This window comes from Acanthisitta chloris, unplaced genomic scaffold, assembly GCF_000695815.1.
Source record: "Acanthisitta chloris isolate BGI_N310 unplaced genomic scaffold, ASM69581v1 scaffold28512, whole genome shotgun sequence".
Classification (NCBI taxonomy): domain Eukaryota; kingdom Metazoa; phylum Chordata; class Aves; order Passeriformes; family Acanthisittidae; genus Acanthisitta; species Acanthisitta chloris.
In genome coordinates, this window is record NW_008659223.1 from 22,865 (window position 1) to 34,988 (window position 12,124).

General features: G+C 42.5%; 1 protein-coding gene across 1 annotated transcript; it reads right to left on the reverse strand.

The window, feature by feature from the left end:
- Positions 1-1,514: 1,514 nt before the first annotated feature.
- Positions 1,515-12,119, reverse strand: TUBGCP4 (tubulin, gamma complex associated protein 4; the record flags this gene model as incomplete). Its single annotated transcript, XM_009069321.1, is given in 17 exon segments — positions 1,515-1,673; positions 1,952-2,091; positions 2,516-2,632; positions 3,712-3,846; positions 4,723-4,900; positions 5,366-5,504; positions 5,760-5,867; positions 6,207-6,312; positions 6,714-6,764; positions 7,415-7,539; positions 8,241-8,406; positions 8,677-8,878; positions 9,566-9,645; positions 10,212-10,282; positions 10,869-10,926; positions 11,401-11,523; positions 12,009-12,119. Coding segments are annotated over 17 exon segments (1,923 nt in total), but the record flags the coding sequence as incomplete, so codon positions are not given.
- Positions 12,120-12,124: the final 5 nt, after the last annotated feature.

Genomic DNA, 12,124 nt, shown 5'->3' on the forward strand with positions numbered 1-12,124 from the left:
GAATAGCATGTTGTGTACTCCAGTTTGTTGTTATTTTCCATTACTTTCATCGAGGTGTTGCTGAAGTGACTGCTAAGAATTTTTATGGCAAAGTGCCATTTTGTTTTGGCTGCCTCTCTTTGTTTCCTGTTGTGACTATACAGGTATTAACCTGCCTTAGTGCAGACTGGCACTACCTAGGTAGAGATATAGACACCAGAACCTTGGACAACTAAACTGTTGGGAGATCAAAGAGCATGTAAGTGCTGTGTATCTTTAAATGGTAATGGAATAAAACATCTGAGCTGCTGCATTCACAGCCAGGCACTTCATCTTAGCAGTCAGCTGGCATAAAGGCAAAGCTCTCCACTATAGGAGAGCTATAGGCTGAAGGTGCACCCAAGCCTCCATCCAGCCTCCTAGTCTTTAGTCCCCTGCTTCAAAAATGTAAAGTTTTTCTTGATGTGTATTCTCCCCTATTTCCTAGCTCAGACACCTGACTCTGTTGGTCTGTAAATCCCACATCCAAGCTTCAACACCCTTTCTCCAGTTTTCTAGCTTTTTCCATGGTCACAGGATTATAAACTTCGCAGCAGGCACAGTCCTACCCCAAACAGCTGCAGCACATGGAAGGTGCCAGGTCTCACTACTTGCTGGCTGTTGTTTCTGTGTCTTTGAGTGAAGACAGGATTTTTTTCCCCCCAAGGACATGTAGCTCTCGTGTGAGCTGCAGCCCTTTGAGGGGAAGGCTGGTTTCCTTGCAGCCTTTGTGTTCAAATTCAGAAACTTGATGGAGTGGAGGGCTGCCTTCTGCCAGTCATTCAAATGGACTTGCAGCAAGTTGTGCTGTTACAGCAAGACTAGGAAATCTTAGTGACGAGCAAGAAGTTCCTGCCACATGCTGCTTTTCTGCACTGGGGTGCAGACATTGATAATATTCCATTCAGTTGCATGACAAGATGGGGTTTTTTAGGTTCAGTAGAGTAGTCCCTACTAGCATTCTAAATAGTCTGGAATGCAAGCAGCAGAGGTGGAGCAGACATCCCAGGTCTCCTCAGGTTCAGTGATGGCAGAAGGTGCTTTGAACTTGAATAGGGCAAAGCTCCTATTTCTGTCTTTGCAACTTCAGCACACAAAATATATTAAATTTTATAGAGAAGGCATGTGATATCACTAGTGGCACCTTCACCTATACAGATATGCTAGTGCACCGCATGAGAAGAGATTCTTAAAATCTATTCCTTCTTCCCTCTCCCTTCACCTCCAACTGCTATTGCTGTTTTATTTACCTGGCAGTATGTATTTGATTAGCAGACACTGTGTACTGTAAATCAGTTTACTGTGCAAGTGGAACTTCTGAATACAACCAAAACTTCATTCATAGTCAAGACATTGTAATTCTTGTTGCTTTTTCACTTTCTGAAGAGGCACACACTGCCTCCCTAGAAGCATATAAAAGGATATGCAGGGCTGCAGAAAGCATGTATTTACTAGTTCGGAAAGAAAAATGCAGTTTTCTGCAATCGTGGCACTTCTGCCAGTTCCTTCTGAAGCAATAGTTCACCAGACAAGAGCCGACTACAAATTCCATGGAGTGCAAACTCTCCAGCTGTCCAAGAGCACCAGTTTCCACTGCTTGACATGTCACTGGTCACAGCATGAAGCACCACGGCCTTGGTGCTTAAACCCCAAAACTGCAAGAGAAGGGTACAATATTAAATATGTGTTGAAAGGAGCTCCCTTCATCGGCCCACATCAGCATTTTTCAGCCAATTGTTCAACTTCATGCCAAAACAAAGGGGAGAAAGCATATGAAACCCAAAAATTAACTCACGCTGGTTTGCTACTTTTCTGTCATAGTATTTAGCTACACTTTGTGTAAGCCAAAATAATTAGAAGCAATCAATGGAAATGGCTTCATACTTCAAGTACCTCAGGATAATGCTACAAGCAACCCTGAAGATACTCATACCTGCCCAAGGTTCCTCCAGCCTGGGTATAGTATTTGTTATAGTCCAAGCGTAGCAGCAGCTGGGCGAGGTCAGAGTTGATCTGATGGTTGCGAACGCTAGAGAGAATCTTGAAGAGAAGTGATGACTGACGACTGAATCCCTACAATTAGGAGAAGTCAGTTTTGTGCCCTCTCAAAAGGGAAAGCAAGCAAGCCTTTCATCTCTGTTTCTGCCTAACTAGTCCTTTAACAGCCTGAAGAAAAGGATCACTGCAAGGGAAGTGATAATGCTTGTCCAGGGTAAGGTAAGCCGTGAGCCACAAGAATTCCTAGGTGTTTGGTATCCATAGGGATACCTGCCTCCGTTCTATTCCAATAGGGTATTTTCTGTGTATCTACTTACTCCTCTCTGTACACACAGAATTTCCAACTCAGGAACAGCTGCTTAGTTAAAATAATTACAAGCACTTATACAGAGGGCCTTAGCTTACACTCACTCTTGTTCTACAGCTGTTAAAGCCAAGGTAACTGCTTAGGCAAATGTTTGCATGGGAGAAGAACAGATCCACAGAAACATAGATTCACCTTCACCAAAATACTGAGTTGGGCAGCTCCCCGTTCATCTAATGGGCCCAGATTCTGACTGACCAGAGAACAAAAACTGTGACAAAGATCCAGAATTTCATTTAAGCAGTGGAAAACCTGCATGGGATAAAAAATACAAGGTAGTAGTTGAAACAGTTTGAACACAGAGCAAAGCAGTTCTTGGTACCTGAAAAATTGCAGCATTCACAATTAAAATGTTGCTGATACTGTATTTTTTCATCAGTAAGGAAGATGTTAAAGTATCTGTAGCATTTTTGTGAGGTTTTCTATGGAAAGAGGACTTAAATGTTGTGCTACATCTCCCCCCTCCCTCCAGCCTTTTGCTGACATTACTGAGGAAACTGATTGGCATGAGTCATCCACATAGACACGGGAGCTGAACACTGGCTTTCCCTGTCCAACCAGCAGGTTGTCACCGCAGCCTTGGGATTAAGAAGGAAGAACAGACCAGCAAGAGCTACAGTTCAAGGCTTTGGTTTCACTGCTCAGTAAACTTGGAATTTCTTTTGTAGCAGTTGGTCAAGGTAACTTGCATTCATGAATGTTAACCTAAATGCCTGACAGATGTAACTACTGGAACACAAAAATTCTAGACTGGATAACAAGTATTCTGCCACCTCTATGCTATAGCCTCATAGACTGAGCAAAATACTGAAACAGACACTGTGTTGCATTGAAATTAACCTCCTTTGGAAATGTTTCCATGAGGCTAAATCTTTACAAAATAGTGCAACATTCTAACATATACTTGATTAAAAAAAGAAGAAAGATCCTTAAAGTCCACTCAGGAAGCTCTCAACTATCTTTATTCTCTTAAGTAGAAGCAGGAGAGGGAATTTTTCCTAGCCTAATGCATTTCAGAATGAGTCCCTCAGGAAAAACAGTTCCCAGCACTATGCTCATTAGTATTTCTTTAATAAAATTGCCTATGATAAAAATATAGTAACAAAATTTAAGTTAACTGAACACTGGAATAATCTTGATTTAAAATTGCCAGGAATGCAGCATTCACACTCACCAACTGTAAATTAAGTGACCTTAATTCAATTACCTGTTCTAATTTATACCTGCTTTATTCCTAGAATTGTAGTCTGTGCTTTGCAGGAGATTCACTGATCTGTTTCTTAGGGCTACTGGAGAATTTGTAGAGAAAGGTGAAAACGAGACCTACTTACAGGCTTTAGGAGGATGAAAGACTGAGCCAACAGGTTACTTAAGAAGTGATCGTGAGCCAGTCGTATACTCTCAAAATCTCGCGTGGCATTTATCTGCTGCAGGAGCTGTGAGAACTGAGACTCCAGTACATCCACCTGATGGATATGAGGCCTCATTAGTATCTTGAGGAACGGGAGTACTTCAGACCAGCCAGAAGTTTTTTTGTAAGAAATTTACTTTCCTTATTGTTACCCTTAAGTTAGAGGCTGAGGATCCTCTTCTCTCCATCTGATGAATGGGGAATTACATACAACAGCAGTGCATAATGTGGGAGACACAACAATTTTGGATGCCTAAGCAATGGCTAAGTAGAAAGGGAAATGGTCACTTTCTTTAAGATTAACTATTAAAAAAGTATATAGCTATCATGTTAACATAGGTATTTGATTGTAGTAATCTCTGAATTTTATACTGGGAGATACTATCTGGAATCTCAGGACAAAGCTGCAGTGCAAAAGTTCAGACAGCTTACACTCTGTAGAATCTAGAAAACCAGGCCCCATTGATTCAGCTGTTACAGCTATTAACAAAGTGATACTCTCCCAAGAACATGCTACAGTGACTGATGTATACATTTGAAAAGTATCTTCTTTTTCACTTCAGATGGTCAGAATATAACTTCTTTCAGTTCTTTAAAAAAACAAACAACTAACCAACTCCAAAACTTAACTCAAAGTGGAGTTCACTTGAAGAGACAAGGGAAGAAACCAGGATGGTATCTAATGATGATCCTTCAGAGATGACTCACAAATGTTCAGTAACACTAGAGAGCCAAAACTCCTGCATTTCCAGTAACACTCACTGATTCACTAGTCCAAAAACTTTATAATTGCAGCATTAAGTCTAGGAACTGGAAGTTCTAGATCTGTGGAGGGAATCCTGATTTCCTTAAGGTAGGAAGAATGAAACCTGAAAGACAGGTGCTCAGTGCTCCCTCCATGCATTTCTGTACCCTTCTCTGTAATACTGACCTGCAGATAATACTGAAGATTGTCCACAAGAAAAGCCATGTGATCCCTCAGACGCCACTTGATGGCATCAGTTCTGTTAGATTTCAGGTGTTTGCGTTGCATCTGGAGAGCCCAGCAGTGCTGTAGCTCAGCCTGGACTCGGCGCACACTCAGCAGGTATTTGAACACAACGTTGTACCTGCAGTCAAAAAAAGACAAAGTTGTTTAAGACTAAAATCTTCCTTGGCTGCAGGTACTGGAGAACATAATGATGCAAGACTGAGAAAAGAAATAGGTGGTTGCTGCCTGCCAACAGATGGGGCAGATCAGATGACGGCCCATCTCAGAGTGCCATTTCTGGTTGTATTGGTTACTGACCTAAAAACCACAAACTTCATTTCAGCAGAAGGAGGGGAACTGTCAATAAAAACATTGTGAAAGTCGCACTGCTTTTAAATTAGTGCAGATCTGTCAAGTCTTACTGTCATTACAAGTACTCTCAGTACAAGTAAGTGGAGAGAGCCACTTTACGGTTCAAGGAGCAAGATGAAGTATTACAGCTCTACCTTTGCCTCCACAGAGAGGAAAAAACCCCAACACATAGCGAGTGCCTGAGATCAGGGAACATATAGAAGAATATACAAAGGCCATACCTAGTACTTACTTCTCAAGAACAGCAGGAGTAAAGAGAATGTGCAGTGGCCATTGAACTTTGTAAGAAAGGCCCAGAGCTGCCCATCCAGATGTGGGTGCTTCACGTGGAGATAACTCCCGGGAAGGCCCTTCACGAGTCTGAGAAGTGTCTGAAAACAAATGAGGTGCTGAATTAGCTTGTCTTCTCAGTCATAGGAAGGAAGAAAAGAAACCACAGCAAGGAAGAAAAGGGGAAAGGAAAAGAACAGATTTCACAAGAGCCAAAGCAACCTAGGCTAGCACATAGGGCTGTAAAGGGAACAAAATTAGTATTTCTTTAACTTCAGAGAAGGGTAAGTCATAGGATGTGAAAACAAGGTCATCATCTCCCCTTTTAAATCACTACTAGAAATACAAGTAGATACCTTTATGCTCCTTTCCATGATACTCAATGGTTAAGTGAAGAAGAGGAAGAAGGTTGTCATCATCTAACAGCACCTTATGAGCAGACTGCTGAAATGCAACGTTGACATCTGACAACAAGAGAGCACAGGTGTCAATACAAGGTGGTGCAGCTAGTGCTAATCTTGCACGCATTAATTATTTGTGCCTGGCCATAAAAGACAACATTGATGCACTATTGCCACTGGTTTCTTTTAACTCCAGTTTCAAATATGGAGAGAAACCTGCCATCTGCAAGTTTCTGAGAGGCTGTGTTTGCTTACTCTGTGAGACATTCTAATTCACAAGTGCTGTTCTTTCAAAACAAAATGGTAGAGGGTAAGACAGAGCTCTTCTGCACTGGATGTGGCTTACCATTTTCTGCTACACCACAGCGAGCACAGTTTGGTAAGTGAATAAGCAACACTCACCATGTTCAGTTACAGCCGTAGGTGGTGTCTTTAACATGTGCTGTGCAGTGTCGATGAAGGCCTGAAATAGCTCACCTCTTCCCAAAAGGTAAAAGTCTTTTATAATCTGTGGAGATTAATTTTTGTATCTGAACATACCAAAAACTGAGCAGAAATTTTAAGCAGCCTAGCTGATTACACTTATTTTTATTACTGCTCGGACAACTTCTGCCTTTTCAAAACACAGCTGGAGAGCTCTGGATTTCATTCTGTGCCCAAAAAGCCTACACTGCCTTTACTTCAGGATGCAAACCACAAACCCACATACATATACCCCTCTAACTCTGTCTCTGACCAAGTTCTATCACTCTGCTCATTCTTGAGACCCGGAAAATGAAAACAGCTTTACCTAAAAGAAGAAAGCCCAGACTATAAGACAGTGAAGTATTTAATGGGAAACAGCCATTTGCAAAACAAAAAAAAAGAAAAGAAGCTGCTTCAGCAAAAGCAAACTAGCAGTTACATTACCTTCAGTTGTCCAAGTAGATCTGACTCCTCCACCATCAGTTTCCAAAGATGCTAGTGAGAGAACAAAAACATCCTGTCAGAATTGTCTCACCCATTCAGTGAGAACAGCAGCTGTCTCATAACACTTGTGACGAATACATAAAAAGCACCTGTACAAGATGCTACACAAAGCCCAAGAGAACACATTAAGAACCCTGTGTAGCAGCCCATAGTAGTTAGAACTCTTTGTATATACCAGCAAAAATCTCTGCCTAAGAAACATGAAGACCTGTGACAAAAAGAACCCCAAATTCTCAAGAAATCAGATCACCAATTCTCTGACCTCCCCATCTGCTCAGGTTCTCCTCTCTGCCCCAAGTGAAAAGAAAAGATTTAAAATTGCCAAAGAATGTGTCCAGTGAGGTGCCATCGATTATGCTGAAAGCATGATGAAAAGTTCTGAAGTTGTTGTTTCAAGGGAAATAAAAATACACAAAAATGCCTTTCTTTGCCCCATGAAAGGGTAGAGCATTTGTTAATGTCCTTTTTTCATTAGAAGATGGGGTTACATGAGGCTCTGTGACCCAAAAGAACATGAAAGCTACCTGCAGTGTTCAGAGTCTTGTGCGACCACTTATTGGGAAGAGCCCCCTTTCTTCTGCCAGTCATTCACTTAAGTGCTCCTCAGCCTGCCCAGTAGTTCCCCTTCCCAGGATGCTTACCTCAGCCACAGTGCTCCGAATCCAGTCAACCACTGACTCAAAATCCACCAAACTAAAGAGTGGTTGCTGCTTCAGTCGATGTAGCTCTGCTGCAAAAGTGTCCTCCTGGTTTTTTAGGATGGAGCCTGTTGCAGCAATGAGAAGTGTTTCAGAGGATAGAAAGGAATGCCCTTTGGAGAACTGCAGACCCCTTCCAGCACAGTGGGCCAGAAAGGCTGTCCAGGCAGCACTGTCTCAGGTCTGGCAAGGAATGTGAAGTTGAGGAGGCCTCAAAGTAAAAGTATCAAGGTACAAGATTTCTATTGCCAGTACAGTTACAGCATAGAGACTTGCCATGGTAGCGCAGTGGTACCAGTAAAACTCCAAGTTTTCCAGTAAATGGTTGCTGCTAACAGCCCTTTTACTAGGACTGAGCTAGATCTTTGAACCCACAACTCTTTGGCAACATTAACCATTCTGCAACGTATACCCTCAGTGCAAGATGTGCCCTTGTGCCTGTCTGCAGCCTGTAGGGACACAAACTCAAAAGAAAGCAAAACCTTTGCAATTGCTTTATTTATCCAGAGCAAATCGCATGGTGATTTGTTGCTGGAAACTTGGAGAGTGTTTGGAAAGTGCTATTATTTACTCATCCTGTACTTATACTGCTCCCTTGAAATCAATCAGAAGCAGAACACTGGGACTACTGGCACAATCATCCATATAGTCTAAAGAATGTCAGCCAATAGTCAGTGACTGTTGAGGAATTCATTAATGCCCCATTTTGGAGAATACTTCTCAGTCACTCAAGAAACTGGGCAAAGGTTGCAAGAAAGATGTTCCTTACCTTTTCTGGTCAGATTAACATTCTGATTCTCAAACATCTGTACAGATTCTCCCACAAAGAGGATTTTCTCAGCAACTCGCACAGGAATGTATGAAGGCAGCATTTCTACTCGCAGAGAAAACTGTTTTAGAGACGGAGCTAACATGTTTTCCTCTTCAATCAAGCGCTGTCAGAGAGAGACCCCACGGAAAAGAAATCAAGTGAAAACCAGAGAGTAATGGTGTATAAAGGCAGATGTGTGTGTGTGTGTGTGTGTGTGTAAGGGGCATCTGAGTACGTTGGTAGTAAACAGAAAGGTAGCAAAACTGTTTTGTATCGTTTCAGTAAGGCAGTAAACTTCCTTATGCATCTGGTACAGTAGCAGATCTCATGAATACATTTCTTCCTTAGTTCCCTAACAACCACAGGATGCCAAGCTATGACTTGTAGTTCTTACCAAGTCCTGCAGTTCTCGTAGCTGTTTTCCTGTAAGTCCCCCAATTCCTAAGTCGTCGTCATCTTCTTCAGGTTGGCTAGGGACATTCCCAGAAGAGGGGCCCTGTTTGATAAAAAACTCTTCATGCTGGTCTAGTAGCAATCCATGCAGCATCCAGGCAGAGAGCTGCTTATACATGACTCCATGACACACTGCCAGAATCCTGAGGTCAGGAGAAACAGACAGTGAGGCCTTTGCACGCAGTAATCAAGACCTCAATGCACATCATTCTGCAAAGTCCAGTTAGTCAGTCAGGCAGTATAGTAACTGCTGAATGGTTAATGTGGAATTTTGTATTTTAAAAAACAAAACAGAGAGAGATGGACAAAACTAAACTGACACATCCTCTGAATATGTGGCTTCTCCACGGAGATCTGCTAGTAGATCAGAGGTGTAAGTCTGCAGTGGCTTCTCAGTCCTGCTGTTTCTACTTCTACCAGTCCTTGTGTTCATGTTTCAGCATGAACACAAATTAGATTTTAAGTAGTCTGACTTTCTCTGCAAGGACACACAAACCTTGCAACAGTCACCCAGTCACACTCATTCTTTTGAAGCATCAAAATCAGTTAACAGCTCTGCCATAGGCAAAACAGTTCATGTGGACTTCCAGAGAAGAAAAACCACTGGGTCTGAACTCTTCTCAGCCCTTCGTCCCAAGTATGGAGAAGCTGCCATAAGCCTGCTTTAGATAAACAATGGGGACTGGGACAGTTTTCCCTGATGCTAGTCCTACTTTTATATCATGCAAGACCGTTTTGCACGTACTGTTTTAACAAGTAAGACGCACACTTCGACACTAACTCCAGTTGTTACAGAGGAATGAAATAATAGTTTGATTGTATCTACGTACTTTTCAAGGGCACTGCGAACAGGAGGCAACCCCCCACAGCTATGTTTGTGGACTGTCTCCAGTATCTGACATCCATGAATCTGCAGAAAGGAAAGGTTAGACTAGGTCTGTTATTTGGACCTATACTGACTTTTTTCATACATTTAAACACTACACTTTCGGCTAACAAGAAAATGCCTTAATAAGCTGAACAAATCTTACAGAAAGAAAGATGTAACATGCTCCATGCAGAGAAGAAAGAGGCCTTCTACATGTGGCTTTACACCCCAGCTTCTCTCAAAACCTTCCCTTAACAAAATATAAGCACCTTTAGATTCTGGAAACATTAGCCTCTGCCTTTTCGTTTTCTTCAGGTGACAGTCAGAAAAAATAGACTCAGAAAGAGGAAATTCCAACAGCATCTTGTACCATAACATGCATTGTCATTATAAAACGTAAGAGATCAAAGATCATACTGATATTGGAAAAATGTTTTTAAATGGATTTGCAAAATAGTTATTTGATCCTTACAGTAGCACTAGGAATGGGATGTCTATTACTGAAACCACATTCTTTCTTAGTATTAAAGGTCTGTGATGGGTCAGACATGACCTTCTCAGTTAAAGAGGAAACTTGTTAAAAGAAACTAGCTACAATTTTACTGTACCTTCTGAGTTTTGATCTGTTCCACCATGACAAATGGATTTGCAAAATAGTTATTTGATCCTTACAGTAGCACTAGGAATGGGATGTCTATTACTGAAACCACATTCTTTCTTAGTATTAAAGGTCTGTGATGGGTCAGACATGACCTTCTCAGTTAAAGAGGAAACTTGTTAAAAGAAACTAGCTACAATTTTACTGTACCTTCTGAGTTTTGATCTGTTCCACCATGACATGACAGCAAAATTGAATTAGGTTGCTATGCAAGGACGTGAGAAAAAACTATACTTGAGTAAGTGTTGACAGCAGCTGAACACAGTAATTTAATGAAACTATTGTCTGCATTTCCCCACACATTAGAAACATGACATGAAAATCTCTAGGGGGTATGTCCTCCCTCCACTGGACCAAGATGCACAGTTACTATATTCCAGCAGTAGTTTAGGCTAAACACAGGCAGTGAGGAATATGTAAGGGTCGAGGTGGAGGACCTAAGCTTTGTACTGAAGTGCAGGTGATCCTCTGGGACTACAAATGTAGGTGCATTAAATAGAAATGACATGACACAACAGACTAACCCTTGTTTATCCCACCCACTTTCTTACTAGACTCTGTGAGTGATAAGAGTAACCAAAGAACACCACCTGTTTATTAACATGACGTACCTGGTCCAAGGAGTAATTAACATGTGAGATGGAAAGATGCGGGTCAGCCAGAAACTGAAAATTAAAATAAGGTACGGGTAAGCAAAAAAGCACTTTTGTCCTATATTCCAAACCTTTAGTTCCCACAGGTTTTTTTTACCCCTGCATATTTTTTGGCCGTGTTCCATTCTAGGTTATGACAACCACTGGATGGTGATACTGCCCAAGATGTGACAGCTACCAATCTAGCAGAAATTAATCAAACCTTACAACTGAAAACAGAAGTTACAACAGTCTGAGGCAGCACTGGGCTCTGATGCCGACTGAGCACTTACTGAACTGAACGAAGATGGGACTTAATACTGATTACGATGAAGAGTAATTGACAATGGCATCTCACAGGAATAATTTGGAAGACATCCCTAACGTGGAAAGGAAAATACCTTGTCTTATTTTAGGTACTACTGCTTAGCATGTTTACTGCAGAAATGACAACTTGCACAATCTGTCAGCAGCACAAGAGCCTCTTGTTCCATGTCTCCACCTTACCTCTTGCTCCAGGTCGAGCAGTGCCTGTCGATACGGCTGCAGCACCGAGTCGAGGCCCGTGCAGAAGGCTCGCAGATAAATGCCATGTAATCCACTCTGGTTTTGCTGAGATGGATGATGGTCCTGAAACTGAATAACAAAATCTGCATCTGCGCCCTAGCGCAGGTGTGAGGAGTAACGATCCATGCAGCGTCACAGCAGCAGTCCAAACATGCTGAAATGCACCTTAGCCCACCATAAAGTGATCAGAAAAACAAACACAGCCTTATCACAAGGAGAGTTACTTGAGCAGTTACAGTTAGCTCTTTTGTGAACCCGTCAAAGTGCTGGTACCAGTGCTCCTTTTCACTTAAGTGTGCCTTTTGGATCTCAAGGCATCTTTACAAACCATGAGAAGGACTCACTACAAGACAGACATGAGCATCCTGTTCAATTCACAGACACCGCCCAGTCTGCCGCGGTCAGACATTACCACAAGACTTCCCCAAGAATGAGATGTTACACCTGGTCCCTCTGTACCCTCTCTCACGTGCCCTGCACAGAGCTGTCATCTGTCGGTGCCGGCGCGGGCCGAGCCGCGGGACACCCTGCCCGGGGAACCCGCACACCTGCTGCTGCACGTGGCCCGTGTACTGCTCCACGAACTCGGCGAAGCGGATGTAGTCGGTGCCGAGGCGGCAGAGCCGGTTCAGGACGCCGGTCTCGCTGGGGTGCAGGAACGGCA